Source organism: Macrobrachium nipponense, chromosome 33, assembly GCF_015104395.2.
Source record: "Macrobrachium nipponense isolate FS-2020 chromosome 33, ASM1510439v2, whole genome shotgun sequence".
Classification (NCBI taxonomy): Eukaryota; Metazoa; Arthropoda; class Malacostraca; order Decapoda; family Palaemonidae; genus Macrobrachium; species Macrobrachium nipponense.
In genome coordinates this window covers 47977714-48002836 of record NC_087219.1, presented here as the reverse complement: position 1 = coordinate 48002836, position 25123 = coordinate 47977714, and the positions used below count along the sequence as shown (strand labels likewise).

General features: G+C 37.4%; 1 protein-coding gene across 1 annotated transcript in view; it reads left to right on the top strand.

Moving 5' to 3' along the window:
- The window catches only part of LOC135203160 (polypeptide N-acetylgalactosaminyltransferase 1-like), a 318981-nt gene extending 294925 nt beyond the window's left edge, over positions 1-24056 (top strand). The window contains exons 6-12 of the mRNA XM_064232844.1: positions 7279-7435; positions 9219-9429; positions 13758-13875; positions 15440-15626; positions 17538-17680; positions 20647-20785; positions 22681-24056. Of these exons, the coding sequence (XP_064088914.1) occupies positions 7279-7435; positions 9219-9429; positions 13758-13875; positions 15440-15626; positions 17538-17680; positions 20647-20785; positions 22681-22955 (1230 nt within the window). The 3' untranslated portion in view covers positions 22956-24056. The remainder of the gene's footprint in view (positions 1-7278; positions 7436-9218; positions 9430-13757; positions 13876-15439; positions 15627-17537; positions 17681-20646; positions 20786-22680) is intronic.
- Positions 24057-25123: the final 1067 nt, after the last annotated feature.

Here is a 25123-nt window from a genome sequence, read left to right as displayed (position 1 = left end):
AATTTGCTGTTGGCATATAGCCTCCCGTGACCATTAGCAAAGCTTGCAGGGTACTGTAAGAGTCTGATGGTAGGGGCAGTGGGTTGGGCTACAATGAAGCCCGGAAACCCAGTTGAATAAGTCAGAAAATAGGTCCCATACGACATCATTTTTATCCATCGAGATCATACATTCTTTTACAGTAAGAGAGCATTATCAGTTAAGGCTTTGTTATCAAGTTTTTTTTCAAGTACCTTTTAGTTCCTGCACCATCATTTGTTGCTCTTTTATACCCTCAGGAGACAAAGTCAGTTGCCATACATGGAGATTACCATATGACCACTGTTCTCTCATCCTGGGCAATGCCAAAGCCTGCACACTGGAGTTTTATGTATATTTGAGAGTGCTCTTAAATACACTTTCATTTCTTTTGATTACTTGAGTATTTGTTTATGAGAACCTCTTCAAATGTGTGTATTGTTGTGTGGTATACATTCATTCATTCTTTCTTCTGTTCTCTTTCTCTTGACAAAAGTAGAAGTCTTCTTTGTGGAAGTTTGCTATTGAAAAGGGATGGCTGTTTAGCACATCAGGAATAATGATAATAAAAACCACTAGTACCTGGGGCATTTTCATGGGTGTTTTAGATTTTCAGAAATTGGGTGAAATAATCTACAACTGTAGCAAGTTGATCCTTGGTTGGAAAGGAGAGACAAATAGCAGTTATGTAACTTAATGTATATAGCTTTTGGTGTAAGTTGCTGAACATTCAGGCTTATTTTTCATATTTTTCCGATATTGATTGGTAACAAACGACAATACAAAAAAAAAAAAAAAACACGCACACAAAAACAAACAAACAAACAAAAAAATACGCTGAAAATACTGGGTGATAACTTGAGGAGATTGGATCTTTTCAGTTGATTCGCAGGAATTAGCTGACTCACGGAGACTCGCGGTATCATCTCAAGACGTCAGGAATCGTTTTATCAGTTAATAGAAGAACGGGAAAGCTATTTCGTGACTCAGCGTCGATGCAACAGAGTTGCACTAAAACCCCAGTATCCTTCTTCAATGTGGACTTTAGTTTCATTTATCGAACGTTGCTGGTTTAGTACCTTTATCCTTTTTACTCTCTTCCTCTTTCACATATAGGCATTCTGTTCCTGTAAGCTTCCTTTGCAGGTCAGTGGCTGTTTTAATTTTGATCTATGGGGACGGAGATGTTTGTTCATTAGGAATGATAATAACACGGCCATCTCGACAGACTCATTTCCGTGGGCCGCCATCTTGGTTATTCTTAGCACGGGTCTGGACCGTGCTTCTTAGATAGTGAAGCTGAATGGTAGAATAATTTCATCGAGCTCCAGCGCTCATGGTGTGCGCACAGCGTCGTTGCTTTAGAGATGAGTTTACACTGGGCTTCACTCCTCCCAAATTCTTGTTAGCCCCACCTACTGGACTGCTCATTAGGGTGTGTTAGTGGGGTGGCGTGACTCTTGATGAGCAGTCCAGTAGGCGGGGCTAACAAGAATTTGGGAGGAGTTGGTGATGAGTCTTACGTGTGCAGCGTAAGATGAAGCCTAGTGTAAACTCAGTCATTAATGAAGGTAATGAACTTTATATTGTTGACTTCTTAGATCCTTGGTTTCTGCCTTATTTGGTGGCGAGTCCTATTCCAAAATGTTCCTAATATTATTGCTCCAATTTGTGACCTTCAATGAAAAAGATCTCTCTCACGATTTTTAATTTTCTGTAAAAGAAGACTATTGGTTTAATTTTCTGTAAAAGAAGACTATTGAGTTGGCTATTTGCCTGCCAGTCCGCACTTTTTCTGTCCGCCCTCAGATCTTAAAAACTACTAAACGCTAGAGGGCTCCAAATTGTTATGTTGATCCTCCACCCTCCAATCATCAAACATATCAAATTGCAGCCCTCTAGCCTCAGTCGTTTTTTTTATTTATTTAAGATTAAATTTACACATAATCATGTGTACAACACAGGCCACTACCGGGCGGTGGCTGAGAGTTCATACAGCATTATACGCTGTACAGAAAACTCGATTGCGCCGAAGAAACTTCTGCACATTTTTACTTGTTAATTTTTTAAGAACACATATCTACTGGTTTCCAAAAATACTCAAGAGTTTCCCGTGGATTCGAGACCCCTGCAGGCCTCGGGTTTCTCTGAATTTACTTCTGCAAAATAGTAAAAGTTTGTTGATTCTATTACCAATATAAAAAAAAAAAAATTTGACTGTGACAACTAACTGAGTTTTGGTTACTGGTTACCAGTAGAAAATGAATCTCCTCTCCAATTGCCAAAGCTCAGTGCAAGATTCTTGGCTAAGTCAATCCTAATTCCATTTGGGACGACGCACATTTTTGTCGGGGACTGTGATACAAAGGAAGGATCTTTCATAAATAGTGACAGAATCTTTCATGGATAGTGACAGGATCTTTCCTAGATAGTGACAGATTCTTTCATTGATAGTGACAGAATCTTTCATGGAGTAGTGTCAGTATCTTTCATTGATAGTATCAGGATCATTCCTAGATAGTGACGGAATCTTTCATGGATAGTGACAGACTTTCATGGATAGTGTCAGTATCTTTCATTGATAGTGACAGAATCTTTCATGGAGTGTGTCAGGATCTTTCCTAGATATTGAACCCCAAGGGTTTTAACCCGGTGTATATCCACCTTTGCGACGTGTTTAGTACAAGGTCGTTCGGGATGATCGTAAAATCATAAACAAAGGGCTGTAAATATCATAAAGATAATGATCCCAAAGAAATATTAGCGCTAGGTAACGAACCCCGAACTATGCTGGGGTTCACTATCTGGGAAAGATCCCAAAGGAAAAAAGCGCGCGAAAATTAACGTGAAACAGGGAGTCAGGATTACGTCTTCCATTTTGACTCCATGATTCGACCACAACCATTTGGCGAACAATAGGCCCAGCAATCACACTAATAATTGTGATGGATAAAAATGAAAGCAAATCTATAATTTGTGTGAACTATACAAGTACGCAGGTATTTTCTGAATTAAGCAAAAAAAAGGGGGGAGGCATGGTAAACATAAAACATCTAGAAATCACTCTTGAGCCGATAAAGTCACTAGAAAGTGGAGAATTTACGGCACTTGTCTCTCCTCAACTTCGCGTAGTGGATTCATAGAAAACGAAAAATGGTCATCACAGAAAACGGACTGTTAATGAATTTCATTTGTGCATTCATAATAATTGCTGCGTCTACTTTTAAAGGAATTAATACGTCAGCATCCTTTGATACTTTTTGACTTTCACCCCTTCCCCTTTCTTTTACATTGCTGCATTTCTATTCAACTTGTTACTATCTCATACCTCTCTCTCTCTCTCTCTCTCTCTCTCTCTCTCTCTCTCTCTCTCTTCCTCTCTCTCTCTCTCTCTCTTTCTGGGTAAATTATTTTCACTCTTCTGACTATTGCGTTTCACCAGGTATCAAAGATATCACTTTATCGCCATGGCAACCTGGAGTGTGAAGGTTTGTTATTTATATATTGATTAAGTCAATCATGTGCAGTATTTACAGCTTCTTTTTAATGAATTGGGTATAATAATTTCTTATTTTAACCTGACGCGCAAAAGAATGAAGATGAAATAATTGTAATTATATATATATATATCATATATTATATATATATATATATTATATATAATACTATTATACTCTATTATATATATTATATTTTCGAATTGTCATTATTTTGGGGTTTGTGAAAATTGTTAGTGTACTCCGCTGAGTAAATATGAGTTTTTTTAATTTAGTTCATTATTATTATTTATTATTATTATTATTATTATTATTATTTTATTACTTCTTTAATTATTAATTCGCAGCTAATGCCTTATCAAGCAACGATTTTCCGAAGATAGTTCTCCATGTATTTTATTTATTTATATCTAATTATCTATATATATATCTATATATATATTATATATATCTGTATCTATATATCTATATATACTATATATATATATGTATATATATAATATCTAATATATCTATATATATATATATATAATATTGATTTTCGAATTGTCATTATTTATTTCTTGTTCGTGTACTCTGAGTAAATATTATTATTATTATTATTATTATTATTATTATTATTATTATATTATTATTATTATTATTATTAATTCGCAGCTAATGCCTTATCAAGCAACGATTTCCGAAGATAGTCCCCCCCCCCCCCCCCCCCCCCCCCCCCCCCCCCCCTCCCCTATTTTTTTTTTTTTTTTAATTTATTTATTTATTTATATCCCTTTGCATCTCCAAATTATCGAATATCGATTATCCATTGGGCTTTTGTAAAAATTTCAGGGCCTATTCCCTAGTGCCCTTGGAATCCCCAGTGCCAGGTGTAAGGTAATAGGCCATCGAACTGGGCCTGATTGCTTTTCAATAAGTCGATGAATCGAAAAGGTATTAAGGCTTTGTAGAAAAAATACAAAAGAAAGTCTCTCTCTCTCTCTCTCTCTCTCTCTCTCTCACAAAAAAAACTGGGAAAATTTTTCTCATTCGCTTTAGATAACCAAGTGAATCTCTCTCTCTCTCTCTCTCTCTCTGAATGTAGGAAAAACAACTGGGAATACGAAACATCTGTTTCAATCGCTTTAGATAACCAAGTGAATCTCTCTCTCTCTCTCTCTCTCTCTCTCTCTCTCTCTCTCTCTCTCTCTCTCTCTCTCTCTACAATATACAAATTAAAAACTAATCCCCTGCCTCTTTTTCACTCTTGGTAGAAAACTAAGCGAATATCTCTCTCTGTCTTGAAGCGAAAGCCAAAATTTAAGTCTCTCTCTCTCTCTCTCTCTCTCTCACACACACACACACACACGCACGCACACACACAGTTGTACATAACTTTATATTGAAATCTCTTTCTCTTGCTCACTATCTTTTTAGAAAACCAAGTGAATATATCCTCTCTCTCTCTCTCTCTCTCTCTCTCTCTCTCTCTCTCTCTCTCTCTCTCTCTCTCTCTCTCTGTAAATGCATCAAGATGTATTTTATTACAATTACCATCCAACTTTCCATGAGCAAATTCTGATAGCTAATGTTTAACTCATAATTTATTTTTTGCTGGTAATTGCGACCGTATGGTAATTACTGTGAATTTTATCTATTGTGCATTTGACTTTTATTGTTATTACAGGTAATTTTGTTTTGCCTTCGTGTTATTTATTATGATCGTTGGTGTTTTTTATGCTTCAATTATTGCTATTAGGAGTAGGAGTAGGTTTGGTGTTTGCAGCATTAATAGAAGATTATTATTATTATTATTATTAATATTATTATTATTGCTATTATTATTATTATTATTATTATTATTATTATTATTATTATTATTATTATTATTATTATTATTATAAATGGGGTGGGGTCGAGGAAAAGAGATTTAAAAGTTACTGCCACTTTCATTCTTTATCTGCTAAGTTGAGGAAACCTCCTGTTCAGAAATCTTACACAAATATTAGCTGTTTCATACACGTATACAGAAGGTTCATCATGAGCGTTTTGAGCCCACTTATTATATACCCACTGCGCCACTCACCTTCATCTTCCATTCTTTTCGTCATTTTATTGTCCTCTTTTCTCTCCACGTGACAATACGATTTCCAAATAATCTGCTTCATCTTTCCACATACATAAACTTTTTCTTTTCACCCCTACTGTTAGTGATTTCAACATTTCTTTCTCTTTCAGTTGCTCTTGTGCCTCATACTATGTAAATAACTCATCTAGACATCAACTTTTCCTCTCATTTGCTTTTAACATCACCACTTCACTTCCATGAGGTAGAGTTGCCTCAACAGTTTCTTCATACATTTTGCTTTGGCTACCATAGATACTCTAAGTCTCTTCCCAATATTTTACTTGCACTCGACTATTTTTCTTGCTCTACTTTTGTATGTTTTTGTGTGTGATTCACCTCTTCTCATAACCTACTAACACCTTTTATCTAGTCCCAAATACCTTGAAGAGTCAACTCCTTCTAGTCCTCTTCCATCCACATTAACACTCATTGCTCAATCAAACCCTTACATTGACTCTCAACTTTCTGATTTTGCAACATTCTTCTACGAGTCTTTGCACTTTTTTCCAATCAGCAATGTGCTGTATCATCTGCAAACATGACACAGTCTGCTCTCCTTCCTCAATATATATGCTTCTAATAATATAATTCAGAGTTTAAATCTTCTTTCCTTTCTCAGACATTCCGTATCACTCCGCTGTGAAAGATATTGAACAGCCATCGAGACAGCACACCCTTGTCTCAGACCCACTAACTCTCTCGTTTACGCTTCACTTCCAGCATAAAAACTTCGAATCATTCAGCAACTATTTTTCTTTACCATATTCCCTCACCACCTTCCACATTGCCTCTCTACCGATGCTGTCATAAGCTTTTTCTAGGTCCGTGTTTACCACATACGGCTTTTTCATTTTAGCTTTCACACTTCAAAACAAACACTAGATCCAAACATCCAATCCTTGTCTAAACCCATGGTGTTCTTCCCTGTCAAGTTTTATGTCATCTGCCCTATTTTCCCAATCGAAATCTTCATATATATATATATATATATATATATATATATATATATATATATATATATATATATATAATATATATATATGTGTGTGTGTGTGTGTGTGTGTGTGTAGGTATGTATGTATGTATAAAAACTACTAACCCCTAATAATATTGGTTCAAGAGAATAGAAAGGCAACAATCACTTCTGTAGTCATCTTTTTGTACTTATTCAATGATGAAGCCTCCATGTAAAAATCTTCCATAACTTCAGCTGCTTATCATCCCTACACTAAAGAATAGACAAACCTTCACCTATTCAGTTCTACCTTTCTGCACACTTCGACAGTCATCTTTTGTCTTTCAGGCAAAATCATGTATGAACGTCTTTTTGTAAGATATCTTATTCTGTTCCATTGATCTCCCCGTCGTTTTTTTCTTTTAATGCTTCTTAATTAGTGTCTTCAATAATCTTCCCATCTTTGCACCTACACTAATCTTATCTCCGTTGAAGACCTCCGTCATTTTCACTCTTTCAATCCTTCATCCCTTACTTACATATCGCAGTCAGTTTATCTCATATTCTTCCATCTTATTTCCTATCATTCAACATCCACCACACCTCACTTCCATAAAAGAGAAGCAGTTAAACAGTCCTTTAACACAGGAATTGGAGACTAGAATTGTATCACTCTACGTCTTCTTCTTCTTCCTCAGGAACCTTTGGAAGAGTACGTGGCTAAGCTTCCGGTGTCTGTTCGGGTCATTCGGTCTGCCGTTAGAACTGGACTGATCAGGGCACGGCTCCTCGGGGCACAGGAGGCTAAGGGCTCCGTCCTGACGTTCCTCGACGCCCACTGCGAAGCTACTGACGGTACGTACCCTTTCAGGGACCAATAATTTGCAGTTTTACGTTACATCATAAGGTATTTTTGCCTTATGCATACAGGTAAAAAGAGAATATCACAAACGTATTTTTGGGCAGGTTTAAAATTTTTTTTATTTTTGAAAAATTATGCGAACAAGAATTTTATTGTGAATTGGCTTTTCAAACTGTTCCCATTTTATTACGCCAATAAATTTTATATAAATACACTTGTTACTTGAGTTATTTGCATCGTAAATTACTTTACTGAAACAGAATTTGTGTCCATTCCCTGTCCTGTGACTTCAGTTCTGCAGGACACTTTAACCAATTCCTGTCAAGCCAATACGGGTCTATAATTCCTCTCATTCCTGCAGGATGCTTAAATCTGCTCATCTTAAACCTACAGGAGGCTGTAAATTCTTTTTTTCAGTCCTTTCATTCCTTGTCTCATTCACGTAGAATGTTTTCACCTAAACATATTTAAGGTTCTTTGCAGCGTGCCTTCATCCCCTAGCTGCTACCTCTTTAGTTCCTTTTACTGTACCTCCTTTCACATTCTCTTTCCTTTATCTTACTTTCCACCCTCTCCTAACAACTGATTCATACTGCAACTGCGAGGTTTCCGTTTGAGCCCTGAATGACCTCATAGGTCCCGGTGATTGGCCTTCGGCCTAAACCCTATATTCAGTTCAATCCAATCCTAATTGCATTCCTGTAGAATGTCTCTACTGGTTTGTGTAAATTGCCGTCGTAGTATACTCATTTCAATCCTGTAGGATCATCTTATTTTTGCAGACTTGTAACTCTTCTCATTCCTGTAGGATCCCTAATCTCCTTGCTTCAGTCCTGTAGAATGCTGCAGTAGTTCTTATCCCTGTAGGATACCATAATCTCGGATGATCGCCGTAGGATGCCTTAGTCTCCTCGCTTCAATCCCATAGGATGCATTAATCTTCATATCTCATACCTGCAAAATGCTATAATTCCCTTATCGCATTTCTGCAAGACATTTCAATCTTCTCGTTTTCATTCCTTAGTGTGCATTAATATCCTCTTTTTAATCCAGTAGCGTGCATTAATCTCCACTTTTAATCCCGTAGTGTGCATTAATCTATTTTTAATCCTGTAGTGTGTGTTAATCTCTTTTTAATCCCATCGTGTGCATTAATATCCTCTTTGTAATCCCGTCGTGTCCATTAATCTCCTCTTTGTAATCCCGTCGTGTGCATTAATCTCCCCTTTGTAATCCCGTCGTGTGCATTAATCTCCCCTTTGAAATCCCGTCGTGTGCATTAATATCCTCTTTGTAATCCCGTCGTGCGCATTAATCTCCTCTATGTAATCCCGTCGTGTGAATTAATCTCCTCTGTGTAATCCCGTCGTGTGCATTAATCTCCTCGTCGGAATCCCACGGGGTACTTTAATTTCCTCGCGTTAATCCATAGGATGTTTTTATCTCGTTTTCATCCCCTGAGGTACTTCATTTCCTCGTATTAATCCCATAGGGTACTTTAATCTCCTCTTGTTGATCCCATACGGTGCCTTAATCTTCTCGTTTTAATCTTCCCGTTCGGTTTAATCCCATAAGGAGCCGTAATCTTCCTGTTTCATTCCCATAAGATGCTTTCATCGCCTCGTCTCACATTAGCAGCAAACTTAATCTTTCCCTTCCAGCCATTATAGGAATGCTTAGGTCTTTATTTTATCTCCCTCAAGACTTTAATCACTTCCATATAAGTTCGTAGGATATGCGGTAAGATATCTCACCTCCTCATTCCGTTACACGCAGGATGGCTGGAACCCCTGCTGTCGCGCATCGCGGGCGACAGGACTCGCGTCGTGTGCCCCATAATCGACATCATCCACGACGACACCTTCCAGTACGTGAGGTCCTTCGAGCTGCACTGGGGCGCGTTCAATTGGAACCTCCACTTCCGATGGTACACGCTCGGCCAGAGAGAGCTCGACGAACGGAGGAAAGATGTCACTGAGGCTTACAGGTAAACTTCTTCTTTCCCATAGTTATCCCTAGACTAAGGGGTCGGTTGCAGAGGCGCCTTTCCTTACAGCATCAGGCATGGTTTATTATTTGGCAAAGGGACTTTTACGACCACGTGCCCTTGCTGTCATCAACCACAGTTATTGGCGGTGGGCCTCGCCTTTGATTAAAAAGTCCACATGCAAGGCAGCAGTTTCCACCGTTATTGGCGGTGGGCCTAGTCTTTTACTAAAAAGTCCACCTGCAAGGCAGCAGTTTTCACAGCTATTGGCAGTGGGTCTAGCCTTTTACTAAAAAGTAAGACTGCAAGGCAGCAGTTTCCACAGTTATTGGCGGTGGGCCTAGTCTTTTACTTAAGCACAGGTGTGAGTGCATATCATATTATGATAGGATTTGCATACAGGTAAAAGTATAGCCTGTGTTTGAAAGAATACAGTTTATATTTTACAGTGAACAGTAGTGGATACTGGAGATGTGAGTCACCAGTATTGCAACGGTGGTTCTGGTCAGTACTTGGAAGGGTGACCACAGAACTAAAAGGCTTTGAGCAAGGGTCGGGTTAACGTCCTCATCCCAAGAAGACTTGTTGAAAATACAATGGATGTACGTTCTGGCACCACAACCTCAAAGACTGAGATCGTAGGGTGAACTTATATATGTATATATATATATATATATATATATATATATATATATATATATATATATATATATATATATATATATATATATATACAGAGAGAGAGAGAGAGAGAGAGAGATTTTTTTTTACATGTACCATGATATTTTTTTTATATTCACAGATAATAAGCCCCAATATTGTTTAATATCCAGTCCACTACGCCTCGAAATATCTTCCATCCAAGGGAAATTATAACTGATAAGTGCTTCGTCACCGGTGGGATTTGAACTTTTGCCTGGTATAGTTCATCTTTTTTCTTCTTTTTTTTTAACCAGGCAGACACCTTTGATCATTGAGCGATCAATGGTCAAAGGTCACTCACTGTACGTCGTTGTTTGCCAAACCAGGCGATAGTTCGAACCCAGTGGTGGCGAAGCACTTATCAATGAATGTCCCTTGGGAGTAAGTTACTCTGCGGTATAGCAAATTGGATTGTAAAATGATATCTGTGGGTCAGTGATTGTGTGTGTGTGTGTGTGTGTGTGTAGGACGGCGAGGGGACCTCGTCGTGGTTATGGCATCGCGATTTCGTTTCCCGCTGCCGGACATCATGATTTCTTCAAATTTCTTTTGAAGTTGGAGCTCAAGGCTTTGTAGTGACAAGCGTATCCAAAACAAAACAAAAAAATCAAAGAATTTGAGAAGTTAAGAGGGCATTGTGGCCAGTTTCTATATATATATATATATATATATATATATATATATATATATATATATATAGATGTGTGTGTGTGTGTGTATATATATATATGTGTGTGTGAGGTTCTGCAATATTGTTAATCAGACGTTATAATGCTCTAAAGTTTAAGCGTTACATATCTAGAATCTTCACGTGAATTTCCTGCGCTATGCTCTTTAATATTTCGAGTCTTGAGGCGGATTTTCATCCCAACAGGACCGGAAATGAAATTCATTTAAAAAGTGGAAATACCCAAAAGGTCAAAGAAACATGCATCTAGCATTTAAAAGCAATGGCATTTTACCGATAGGCATTACACTCGCATCTCTCTCTCTCTCTCTCTCTCTCTCTCTCTCTCTCTCTCTCTCTCTCTCTCTCTCTCTCTCTCTCACACACACACACAAATGTATCGTGTTGAAGATCATGTTGGTAAACTCGAATGTAATATTAAGAATATGTGGTCCAGGAATGGGAAAGAATGGGTATGAATAAGTCTGTATTGGGTAGTTCCGAGTTCGATTCCCCGCTCTGCCAAGAAGGAATCAGAGGAAATTGTTTCTGGTGATTAGAAATTCATTTCTCGATATAATGTGGTTCGGATCATACAATAAGCTGTAGGTCCCGTTGCTAGGTAACCAATCGGTTCTTAGCCACGTAAAAATATCTAATCCTTCGGGCCAGCCCTAGGAGAGCTGTTCATCAGCTCAGTGGTCTGGTTAAACTAACATATAACTTAATAAGTCGGTGTCTGGCGAGGTTTGAAAAATATGAAAGGTAAGGTAGTTGAACTAGATGATTTAGAATTAGGGGAAAGTAACAGAGAGAGAAGAACAGCATATTTTGATTTAAACTAGAGTTCCTTGATTAAACGGAATTGGCTTCTTGTGGAAATGTGTTTCGAAAGATCTACTATATTGCAAAAAATAGGACGCAGTTCCAAGTAGGAATATCAGTTAAGTCTGCTTAGGAAAAGGTCATGGTAGGTAAAGAGATTGTTACATGATAAGCTAGTACATATTAGGTGGAAGAGCAAGGGTTTTAATGTAATGATTAGGGCAAATGTTTAAATGGCGAAAGTGTAGCCGGATATGAAAAGTGGATTATATAAGAAAAGCAGTAACATAGTGCAATGCAGTGCTTGAAAATGGGCCAGAATAGTGTATGTAAGTCTAGGATTGCGTCATACAGCCAACAAAGTTTTTTGTGGGTACGGCGGGGCAAATGGTGAATAAAAACAGCTAGTGCTGGGATAAAGAAATAGAGGGGTTTAAAGGAGGAAAATTTTTATTTTTTGAAACGTGTAGTTGCATGGCAGAAGAGAATATTATATGCGGGTATACACGAAGAAGGATAGGCTAGTCAAAAAGAAAATGAGAGACAAAAACAATTCGGGTAATAATAAGAATAAAAGGGAGAATTGGAGCAAGGATGTCACGAGTTGTTCAGCGATAAAGTAAATGAAGAAGAAAGGTTAATGAAGACATTTCCTCAGAATATAAACTGCTATAGTTAGACATGCAGTCTGAAGTCGGTGCAAGCCTTGGTCAATGGAGTAAGTATTTACAAGCAGAACATAGAAAAGAGGCAGAGATGAATGATACCAGAGTGGAAGGGGATAGTGCATGGTTGAAAACGGTGGTGGAAGTGACTGATGAGGATGATGTTATTAAATTGCGGTGTAGTAAGGTTGTGGAAGTGTGGCTGAGTGCCTGTTCATGGCGTGAAAGGTCTGCCGGGATGAGTGCAAAGGTCCAAAGGAATATGTAAGAAGCGTAAATATTCCTTTGCATTTTTCGCAAAGGGGATAAAAGAGACTGTGAGAATTTTTGGGCATCATTTTACTAAGTATGCCGAGGAAGAGGTATGGTAAGATTTAATTTGAGAAAGTTAGACATGATCGAAGGGTTAATATGGAAAAACTATGTAGGTTTTTACAGGAGGAAGGGGTGTGGATTACGTATCAGTTTTGGAACAGTCAATTGAAAAGGTTTTCTTCAATTTCAACAACAATGACTAAAGTCGTTTTTTTACATTGCTAATAAATTTCAACATGTGCCCCTTTGTTGCCCGGAGTACGTCGAAGCGAAATTCCGTTGCTAGGGCTGCTGTTACCCTTGCTTTTAAGGTCTCATCATTAGGTACTGGTGTACTGTACACTTTATCGTTGATGTAATCCCATAAGAAAAAATCAAGAGGGGTAATGTCTGGTGAACGTTGTGGATGCATCACTTACACTGGGTCTACCGCTTCTCTTACGGTTTTCAACACTTCCAGTCTCTGTGAACTTTTTATAGCTGTCTTTAATGCTTTTAATATCTGGTGGATCTCGTTAATATTCATTTCTGAACTTGCGTTGAACTGCAACAGGTGATTTTCTTTCGTGGTACCATAACACACACTGGGCAATGACACCATTTCTGCTATTCTTGACTCAGCTGGCGGATAGTGATCACAGTGGCATCTGTAGGCAAACAAAAGAAACTTTAGTAATTGCTCATCAGAATGTGAAAGTTGTATAGTCATATCCACAATAATTTTAAAGCTATTAATTTTATTAATCAGGGAATGACTTTATGGACACCCTTTATATATATATATAGATATTATATTATATATATATATATACTATAGATATATGATAGAGTATAGAGAGAGAGAAGAGAGAGAGGAGAGATAGAGAGAGAGAGAGAGAGACTAGGAGGGAGAGAAGAAGAGGAGGAGAAAACCAAAATAGTGCAATACACACGTTGGAGGTCCAATAGGTCTAGTGCAGTGGGTCTCAGCTGGGGATGGAGAACATAGGCCTAGAAACCTTATCCCAGACTACCGAATAGATAAAAAATGTAACACCTAGGTTTAGAAGCCTCCCCCCCTTCAAAAGGCAATGTTCGTGTATGTGTAGAAAATATACGTTACCAAGATTTAAAAGGTGATAAACAGCTTGTTAATATATTTTATGTGTTTTCAGAACCCCTGCCATGGCTGGTGGACTCTTCAGTATCGACAAGGATTATTTTTACCAGCTGGGATCCTACGACAAGAACATGGATGTCTGGGGAGGGGAGAACTTGGAAATGTCTTTTCGGGTAACTGCCATTTTTTATGTCTTGTGGCACTATAGACTTCATATTATTATTATTATTATTATATTATTATTATTATTATTATTATTATTATTATTATTATTATTATTATTATTATTATTATTATTATTATTATTATTATTACTTTATTTGAGCTGTTCAATTAGTCTTGTTGGATAAACAGGAGAGGCCATTAATGGAAATACCTTATTTTACTATGCCTGTGTAAACCAGAATTCTGGGTGAGTTAATATTTATATAACAATTAAAAAGCAGCATTGGTATTCATACATGTTTTGAATTTCAAATTGTTTTTATTATGTATGAGGCATATTTTAATAGGCTCGTCACTTTTATGAAAATGTAAATTCAAACCTGTATGGAAATGTATTTGAGGAAAGGGAACTCGGTTAAAAAACGTGAATTTGAAACATTCTCCCAACGTTGAAATTTATTAGCATTGCAAAAGATGGTGCTATCTGTAAGTGTGAGGTCAGGTCATTAATAAGAAAAAATAAACGAAGCAGATAGTGTGGCTTGCTACCGACAAAACACGAGTGTATCTGTTAATGTATCAGAAACCGAGTCAAAATAAATGATTCATATGGACAGGTAGATATTTCTGAACCTGTATAAGTAGTAGGTTAAGTTTTCCTTAATATTTTTTTTTATTTTTTCATCTTTATTTTTTTTAAATGGTCACCGCCAAGAAACGCACTAGTTAGTGTACCTCACAGACAAAATGTACCAAAAGAAAAATTTTTTCTAAGTACTATCAGACATACCCAGTGAACAACATTTACCCAGTGAACCAATTATACAGTGTAAAATTTACCCACTGGACAAAGCATAGTGTCCGTAATGTACAATAAGTCCACTTTACAGATTTGGTAAATTTATGTTCATTTTGTCTTTTGGTAAATGTCGGCTGGGTACATTTTTTCCTCAAGGTTTTTTTTTTTTAACCATTGGGTACATTTCATACAGTTTGGAATAGTGAGTATATTTTGTCTGTTACTCTTCTGTTGCCTGTCCCACTCTTCAGGACCATTATCTTGAAAAAAAAAAAAACGGAGACTTGGAACTTTACATAGTACCCGTACAGGGTTTGGAAATAGTGTATCTATTAATTCATAAAAATCAGTTGATTTTCACTCGTTTTCTTATTTACCAGTAGGTATACTCAAGCTTCTTTGCAGTAAGCCATGTTACTTGTCTTTTGTATATGACACAGTTGCGGACAGTGATAGTTAGCTTTTTATTATGACACAGTAGTGTGGAAAATCACACGTAGGATAGAAACTCTTATTGCTATGTACGAGTATTTAAACAATGAATACTTATAGTACATTGTGTTTGGCATTTAGTTTGATTTCGATTCAAACAAGATTTATCAGTTAAATTTTTTTGATCACCTTTACTTCAAATATTGTTTTCAGTATAGTACCTACTGAGAGTGTGTTTATAATTGACATCTATCTGTATTGATCTCTAACGTCTGCGCTGTGTTGTGATAAAGTTATTGTAAATGTTCACCCAGTGCCATTTTGTTGCTTCAATCTGTAAGGTGTGGATGTGTGGTGGATCCGTCGAGATAGCACCCTGTAGCCACGTCGGCCACGTCTTCCGAAAGAGCTCTCCGTACACGTTCCCTGGGGAAGGTGGCGTCGGAGGTGTCCTCTATCGTAACCTGGCGCGCGTCGCCCTCGTTTGGCTAGACGAATGGGCCGAGTTCTACTTCAAAATAAACAAGGGTATGCATGATCACTATTTTTTATTTTTTTCAAAAATAAGATATTTTCATAGTCTTTTTCACAGGGATATGTCAGAGATAGAGATGTTTTTCATTAATTTTTTTTGGTGAAAAGCTGGAGAGTTTAAAATGTTTATGCGCAGTGAAGTAGTTGATTTGATTAGAGAAAAGTGGACGCGTTGCCACTTTGTTTGACTGACGTGAAAGGACCTTATTTCCTGGAAAGGGGAAGAACGAAGATTGATTGTTTCTAGGATATAGGCTGAAGGTGTAGAGCTGGGAAAGGTAGTTTTTTGCAGTGTCTGGGAGACTAAGAGTGGATGAAAAGGGAGACTAAGAGTGGATGAAAGAGTGCAAAAATATGTTAGTGCGAAGATGAGACTGAGAGTGGTGGCCGAAGTAGTCGTAATACGGACTGAATATGAGCCAGAAATGGAAAAGATGTGTGACGAGGAATATTTTTTACTTTATACTTGGTAGGGATTATAGAATATGAAAGAGTGGTTGAGATGGGAGATTTGAATGCAGAGATAGGTATCAGAGGAAGGGATTACATTGTTGACAGTTACAGAGATCCTGTGGAATGGACAAGAATGGCGGGAGCCTTGTGAAAATGTTTGCTAAGGAGCCTCATTGTTGAACCAATTCTTGTTTATGGAAATGAAATGGAAATTAAATGTGGATGACGAATGTAAATGTAAGAAATAAATCTGTTAAAATGAATTCTTTATGTAATTCAAACGGTTTTAAAAACTTGAACACTTAAAAAAACATGGAGGCATAGAAGCGGTAAAAAAATAACCTCAGCTCAAGTGATAGGTTGGATGAGAATGTTTTGAGATGATTTGGTCGTTGGAGAGGATGGAGAACGATAGATTGGGGAAACGAAAGTATAATTTAAGGATGAGGAGAGGTGGACCTAGATAGTGTTAGGTGGAGGTTCTTGTGTAGGGTGTCATGATGTTCGGTGCCCTGCTGGTGAACATTCTGTGAAGGCATATGTAGAATAGATTAGCATTATGGAAGTATTCTTTGCAGGAGGTTCACCCACAATTTAGGCACCTAAAGTATGATTGTGGCGATGCCGGTAGTATATTTTCTATTTCTTCATCCATCCAATGGTAGGAGATCATTTATAATGCTTAGCAAAATAATGATAATAGATTTTTATGAATAAGAAATACCGAAATGAATACTTATAAAATAGTTGAAGACTTTTTTATTATTGTTTTGCCATACTGTAAAATTATGCGTGGGTATGTGAACATTTATTCACAATTCTTAATGTAAGTTCCCCTTTCATCTTATTGTTACAGTCCCCAAAAAATCTGGAAAAGTCTTGTGAAGGTTTGCATTAGAGGTCAGCTATGTAAGCTTTTCTTATAAGAATAACAGAAGATATAGAAAGTTTCAGTAACACTCTTATTAAGTTCAATAATTAACCGATTGATATCTAGGTATGCTGGATATTATAGTATCTTCAGGGAAGCAGCTATTAAAAGTATATTTCGGAGTCACGACGTTCATTAGGGTCAGTCTTTGCTAAAGCTAAAAACAGAGTTCCCTTACGATGTTCATATCCTACAACCGCCGCAGGAGGTAAGAACTTTAGTGCACCTCATGCGCGGTGCACTGTGGGCATTACCTAACGTTCTTTGCAGCGCCCCTTTGGCCCCTAGCTGCAACCCATTTCGCTCCTTTTACTGTACCTCCTTTCCTATTCTTTCTTCCATCTTACTTTCTACCCTCTTCTAACCATTATTTCGTGATGCGACTGCGAGGTTTTCCTCCTGTTTCAGCTCTGTACCTTGTTCTCACAATTTTCATTTCACCTCTGAATGACTTCATAGGTCCCAGCGCTTAGCCTTGTGCCTAAATTGCATATCCTGTTCTATTCTATATTCTACAACAGAGGCTGCTCGTGTCAGAGATGACGTCACCGTCAAGGACAGACTGCTGTTGAGGAAACGACTTCAGTGTCATGGCTTCCAGTGGTACCTGGACAACATCTGGCCCGAAAACTTCTTCCCCAGTAAATCAAGGTTCTTTGGAAAGGTAGGAAGTCCATTAGACCTTTGTCGTATTCAGACATTGTTAGGATTGCATGGTAAATTTCAGGTGCATCACTTCTTAGAAGACACTGTTTTAAAGTTCCATTGGAACTTTGCTTCACCTGGAAATGTTTTAGAGTTTTTCGATGAAAACTAACACTTCCATTTAGTGGCTGGTGAAGCATAATGTAAGGTCTGTGATGTAGAAGTGATAGCAGCAAACCTTATGACCTCTGGAATGAATTTAATTTTTGTAGTTGAGAATGACGAAAGATAAAGGTATTTTACTCGGAAACGTTCTACTACGGATTGTAAATATTGAATGACGAGAGGAAATCAAACTAAAACTACCAGTATTCTGTTGTCATTCATAAATAGATACGAAAATATGTCATGTTGTTGTGTACTTGGGTAATCTAAGTTTTCCAAGCATTAACAGTATATTCCTTTTTTTATTTATTCAAAACATTAAAACAAGTATGTCATAATTAGCTTTAATCCGTGTTAACCGACCCAGTTACGCCTAATTAAGGAGTTTAAAGAAGAAAAGTCCACGATGCAAGCCTAACCTCCAACTCACCAGCCCACCACCAAGTTCAAAGGGAACATCTCGCATTCTGTACAGCTCTCAGAATGTACAACGAGTCCTTTTACAGTTATCGTGAAGTGTCTTTTTTTTTTTTTTTTTTTTTTTTTTTACGTTACTTTAGTTTGTTTTTCCATGTTCAATTTTTTTGAAGTAGTCCATTTGTGTATATTTTCACCTCCCCCTTAGAGGGGCTAAAGCACATCTTTGATTAGTCCTTCCTCTTCTTGCTCCTTGGTTTCTATTGTTGTTCACGGCTCTTTTCCACTCATTTTGAATCCTGACTTGGTTTATACGGATTAAGTTTTGCCTTTGCTTAGCCATTTTTAACATTTTCTTGTCTCTAGTATTCAGTTAATGTCGTTTTAAGGTTAGTAATTGGCACGTTTATTTATGGTACTGAACTGTAGGTTGGATTTTCAGTGAAAAGTTGTTTTGCTTAGTCCCAGTTACTTTTTTTACGCTTTTACAGACGACCATCGGGTTTTGAATTTTGTTTTGTCTACGGTAACCGTTATCTGTTGCTGTCTTGGCATTCATATCTGTTTTAAAGTGATTTCTTAGGCCGTGTGATTTTTTTTTTTTTTCATGGTTGATCTTCCCCTGATTCTGCTGATCTTTTGGAAAGAATGTTATCATTATTTATGCATACTGTTCTATAAAGCTTAGCTTTTAAGCGAATATTCGTTTTACATGTTCACAGTGAAATATTCTTTTTGTGTATCGATTTTTGTTTTTGTTCTGATAATGGTTATCTTGCGCCCTTTTCTGTCTTTGTATTAATTTATTTCTGTCTTAATCGTGCCTCTACGTCTTCTTTAACAAGATTAACAAGATAGATTAGTTAAGGGTTTTGCAGTTCGCCTTCTGTAGGGTCTTTGTGTGAGGATTTACCTTCCCCCTCAGGTTTAGGTAACGTGTGTGTTGCTTCTGGCCTTTTCCTCTTCAGTGGCACAATATCCTCTTCTGAGTCTCGATTCTTATCCAAGGAAGAGTTTGCATCCTGGTGCCGTCTCCCCTTTCTATGAAAATTGTTTCTGCCTGAGGCCTCCTTCCTTTCTGGTCCCGAGTTCACTCAGAGGCCTCCCTCTCCCTATGAGCTTCTGTCACCATTGGCAACGAGGTTCAGTATCCTCATCTGCTGTTCCCTGTGCGGGGCCTTCTCCCTTTTCCTGATTGGACTAGTTTTCGATCCCTGAATCAGACTGCGTAATAGCAGCAGTAAGAATAACTTTTGCTTGTCGACGGGGAGTTTTCCTCCCAGATGGTGTCGGAGAGAGTCCGCGGGAACTTTCTTTAGACTTGCTCTCTCTCCTTCTCCACGGGGTCTTCCTTTGGCTACCTCCGCTCCCCTCGTCCATTGATCAATCACTGGTCTGTTGCGTTAGACTAACGCTTCGCTCTGAAATGAAATTTTGTTCTGAAGGAGTATGGCGGTCAGGTCAAGTCTCTTTTTGTTGTTAGTTTGCCTTTTGTAGTAGTTAAGCCTTGGAATCTTGAGCCCTTTCCTCCCTCTTGGCTGGGTCTGGTTCTCTATACTGGCTCGTTTTTCTGCATGCTGGTGGTTATGATGATGTTGGGATGAGTGCCCCGCTAGGTCCAGTTCATCCTGCTCCACTCTGCAGTTATCGTATTAGGGCCTTAGGGAAACAAAAGGTTTTGATAAATCTATGGTGGATGTTTGCCATGTTTCAATAACCCCCCCCCCCCCCCCCCCCCCCCCCACTTTGTGTTATTGAGAGGCGACCCTGCTTCCAACTTTCCCTGCCTCTCCTTGGGTGCCTCAGTCTCATCAGCCTTTTCTACTTCTGCCGCCTGTGTGGTTCACCCATTTGCGTCAGTAGGCTCGATCTTTTTCGTCAATTGGAGGTCCTTGGAGGGAGATGTTCCCAGAAGTTAATCTTGCTGCTGTCCTCCGTGCGACCTCTCCGCTACTAAATAGTTGGGATCAGTGTTTGGAGGATTTACGAAGTCTGGGTTGAAACAGATGACGGATGTCGGGGCAGATATTAAGTTGCCGTCTGGGCAAGCACAGTGAAACCTACCTTCTTACAACTCTTAAGTTAATTTGGCTGGGTCCTTTTCCCAGGAGTAAAGCTCATGTGGACGAATGAGTTTATAATTTTTTTTTATTTGAAGGGAAATTAAATGTAAGGTGTACCTGCCCCTATCACAATGAATTGCATATTAAGTATTGGAAGGGAATTAGTCATTCAAGAATGTGCTGTTATAAATACTTAAAGTAATGACATATAAACTTTTATGTGCCGCGTATATTGATAATATGGGTCTTACCCATTTCATTAAATAGAAATAAACTCTTTCCATAGAAAATTAATGCTTATAGGCAGCTGCTAACAATAGGATTTCCTTCTTTTCAACAGATCCGTAATACGTACCAAGGACGTTGTCTACAGAAGCCTGTAGGAGTTGGAGGAGCTAGTCAGCCCACAGGAACGACGGTCTTGAGAGATTGTGTCATAGAAACTTACCTTCCTCAAACTTTTGTCTTCAGTAAAAAAGGTAAGCATATTCTTTTTTCTTCTTTTTCGCAAGGTAGAAATGGTTGTAATTCTATGGCCTTATTTCACTTAAGCTTAAAGAAAAAGGAAATAAAAATACGTGGTTTTGCCCCCAGAAGCTGTAGTTGATTTTATTTTGGAAACCAGAAATATTATTTTACTCTAGGGAGTGGGCAAGAACCAGTTTTTTTCACTGTGAACTGGACTCCTTGAAGTACTCATGTGATGATTTTAACATAATTTTGAGTATGTTGTTATAAATTTTCATAGCCAATATATTAAATCTCACTGTACTAATTGCTATTCACTGGAAATGGTCTCGTTTGAAAGATGAATTGTAAATCTCATTCTTTTGAGAGTTTGAAACCCCCTTTTCAGCTAATTCTGTCTTGCGTTTTGAACATTTTGCTTTATTTCATCCGATCTCTGACCCACAGAAATAGAAGTTACTAAGATATTGTTTTTATTAGGAAAGTGAACAATATCTTAGTCAATTTGAAGTGTTTAAACTGTAATCTTATTCCTTTGATTGTCCATTTCATTCGTTTAATAAGTAGCGATCATTATCATGCACTTTAGTTGAGTAATTACTGGTCATAAGACATGTTGGTCTGAGTGCTCCACAGAGAATGCTGGCTTCCAGGGAGATAGTCCGATCTTTCTTGTAAGGCTACGGAATTATTTTTTTTAATTTTAGAATGCCGGTTTTCTCATTCTTTTTTTATTCCATTCACCTCAGAACTCGGTTTTCCTCGTTTTTCTAAAGATAAGTCTTGTGATCTGACTCTGCTTGGGAAAGTAAATTTGTGAGACCAAGTGAAGATCCCATGGAATGAGCTTTTTCACTTATCCAAGCTAAATTTCAGGCAAGCTCATTTTAAGATTCAGTTCATTCCCCGGCCCCTGTTTCTAATTCGTGTCCATCTCAGATTTTTTAAAGACAATGAAATCAATCCATCAAGTTTTTTCAGTAATCCACTCTTTCAATTTTATGGATTTAAACATTTTTCCAAGAGTAAAATTACAAATTGCCGATTCCTTACAAAAAATTGTATTATGTGGGAAAGAACTTGAAAGCGATTTGCACTTAGGGCTTAGAAACAGAAAAGTTTCATCGTGTGCTCTATTTTTAGACGTGAAATCATGTTGAAGCCGTACTTAAATGTTTCTCCCATGAAAATGGAAACCTGTCCTACGTAGAATAACTTTTTACATCCAGCAAATTTAATAGCAGTAGGTCCAAGAAGAGAAATACTCCAATCTATCATTAATTTCTGTATAAAAGTCATCCATGAATCAGTATCGCTAAACCGCGCATTTTAACTTAAATTTTTAAATGGTGTGCATTTTTTTATTCGTGATATTCATTTTCTAATAATGGTTTGGCAAATCACGCAAAGTGGAACAGCTTTGATTAAAAAAATTTTTATTACCGCTGACTTTTCTTTATGCTTCCTTTGACTCGAAGTTATTAGATTTTATCACGATGTTCGTGATTAGTTTGTGTCATTTCATATTATTTTATTGGAAGTGTATGATGTAAAACTTTATTAATTCTGTTTTAATTTATTATAACCCTTAGGAAGAATGGAGCATGTATTGACATTTTTCTCATCATTTTTATAAATTTATTCTATAATACTTTGTACGTAATGCAATATAGTCGATGTTTTGCCTCACCATTTTTTAATTGTTGGTTGGGAATTTTCCAACGTTTTATGCAGTCAGCTTTTAATTGATATGCAGTATTTTGCTATACAAATAATATTTTTGATATAATGAGAGAACAGTTCTCTCTACTTCTCCAACCACTCCAACCAATCTGGTGTAAAGTTACTCTTACTGTGAGGGCTTTGGTATTGCTTCTCCTTTATTATGAAATGCAACTTTTTGTAGGTTACATCATGACGGACGAAAGCGTGTGTCTTGATGCCCCAGATGCAGACGCTTCGAAGGAACCCCAGGTGCGCATTATGGCCTGCAACGAGTTCGAGCGTCAGCGGTGGACCTACGAAGAGGATACGCAGCACCTACGGCACATCATGTCTGGACTTTGCCTCGATCTGCCATCGAGAGCTAACCCGGAGACGTTATCTCTCCAAAAGTGTGACACTTACACGAAAAGCCAGAAGTGGGTCTTTGAACACGAAGACTGGACCGAGAAGAGATGAATTTAATCAATAGTAGTTACAAATTGAACAGAATTAACCTCATACGTATGGCAAGTATGGCAAAGAGGGAAGGACAGTATGTCCATTGTGATGAAATCAAAGTTTAGTCCTCCATAATGCCAAATCTCGCTTATGTGATATTAGTTTGTATGTAGTAGGACCTCCGTTTTTTTTTGAGTTCTCAAGTCAAATAGTAACCTACATGTATTACTGAGAGAAATACGTACACCAAAGTAGGTATGATATTGCTTTGCGGCTTATGAGGAACTCTGCCAAACCTTTTGGAGATATACACCAAAGTCTTCAAAAGTGATATGGAAAAACAATTTTTATAATGCAGCATCGAATGCTGATTTTAAAATGATAAAGGATTCAGGATAATTGTAAGTTTATGTCATGTCCATCAGTAGTATATGTGTAACTGCATAACCGCTGACAAAATGTGATTTAGGGGATGTGTGCAGTATGATTTAGTTTATTATTTTCATAAATGACTCTTTGACTATATAGCTGTTAGTAGCTTGTAGGATTTGGTGTTTGATGGTTGTAAACCAAGCTTTCCTTTTTATATGTAATAAACTCCTTCCAAAAATTTTAGTGGTTTGATGGGACTTATGAAAAAGAATTGGTCTGTTTTTATATATAAAAAGCTCCTCTTTTTATATATAAAATCCTTCCTAAAATTTTAGTGGTGTAGTGAGACTTATGAAAAGAATTGTGCTGTGTTCAATACTTCAAATATGTAAATGTTGTTTATAGTATTGGAAATTATTATACATTTTGAAACATTCACCTTCAAATGTGTATGAAATTAATTTACCATGTCAGTGAGAACAATCAAATTATCTATTTTGTCTTTGTAATTAGATCATGCTTTTTTGCGTATGTTGTGTTCATACCTGTATCGTGGTTGTGCCTTTGCTGTTTCTTTTCATTTCATGTCTGAAACATTCCTGAAAACTTATTTTTTAATTCTGATTTATTTTAACACTTTTGTAATCATGATTATCACTCTGGTCATGTTTTGCATACGTTTTGTAGCTGTGCGTCAATTTAGAGACATAATGAGAAGGACTTTGTACATAAAATGTGCATAATTTGCTTTGTGGTTTTTAACCTTTTCCTGTATGGATATGAGATCGAAGAAGTATGAATGAAGTCGACCACAGCTATCCCCTTGGTCTTGAAAGCTCGCTTTTTATAATAACTCAAGTACAGAGGATACAGCGAGAAGGAATATTTTTTTTCAGAAATTATCAAAAGACTGCAAGAGAGGGACTTCAGTAATATACGATGTGTAAAGTGGACAATTTATGTCACATATAAACTAAAAAGGGAAAATTTGATCTGGCGACGTTTAATGATATCAGTTTTAGGTGTCAGAGTTAGCTCGACGCACGTTTATCAAAGACTAAATTTACTGTCGTATTTTTCTTTCCATTCCCTTGGAGTTAATAGTACATTCTACCAAAAATATTAACCTAGAAATGAACTGTTAACTATTATTTAACATGATTATAGACAGGCATTTAGAAAAATACGATGTTTGCAGAATTCTTAACTACCTTCAAAATTTAGTGCCAACGCCATTGTTCTACGGCTTACCACGACTTTTTATTTAAGTGCAACTGAAGTACTCATAATCTGGTAGAAATGCTGTATGCAACACTCCGTTTATTTCAAATTTCGTCTGCCTGTGAGAATAATAGGCATAGTTCTTAAGACCTTACGAAATACTACAATTGGGACGTGAGGAACAGTTTCTGTATTATTGTTATGGAGGAATCAAGGTACTACCACCGATAAGCGCATCAGTGGCGTGGTTGGTATGGTGTTGGCGTCCCACCTCGGTGGTCGCGGGTTCGATTCTCGGCCATTCCATTGAGGAGTGAGAGATGTGTATTTCTGGTGATATAAGTTCACTCTCGATGTGGTTCGGAAGTCACGTATAGCCGTTGGTCCTGTTGCTGAATAACCACTGGTTCCATGCAACGTAAAAACGCCATACAAACAAACAAAACTACCACCCAGATAACAGAAGAGAGGTCCTTAACTACCGAGTATACTGCAAAATTCTTTTCACCACCTAGTATATTGCCGTCTGGTACTAATCTTGCTCGTGAAACAGTGACAATAATGTCCATTTTAAGATTGACTAAATAATAGTT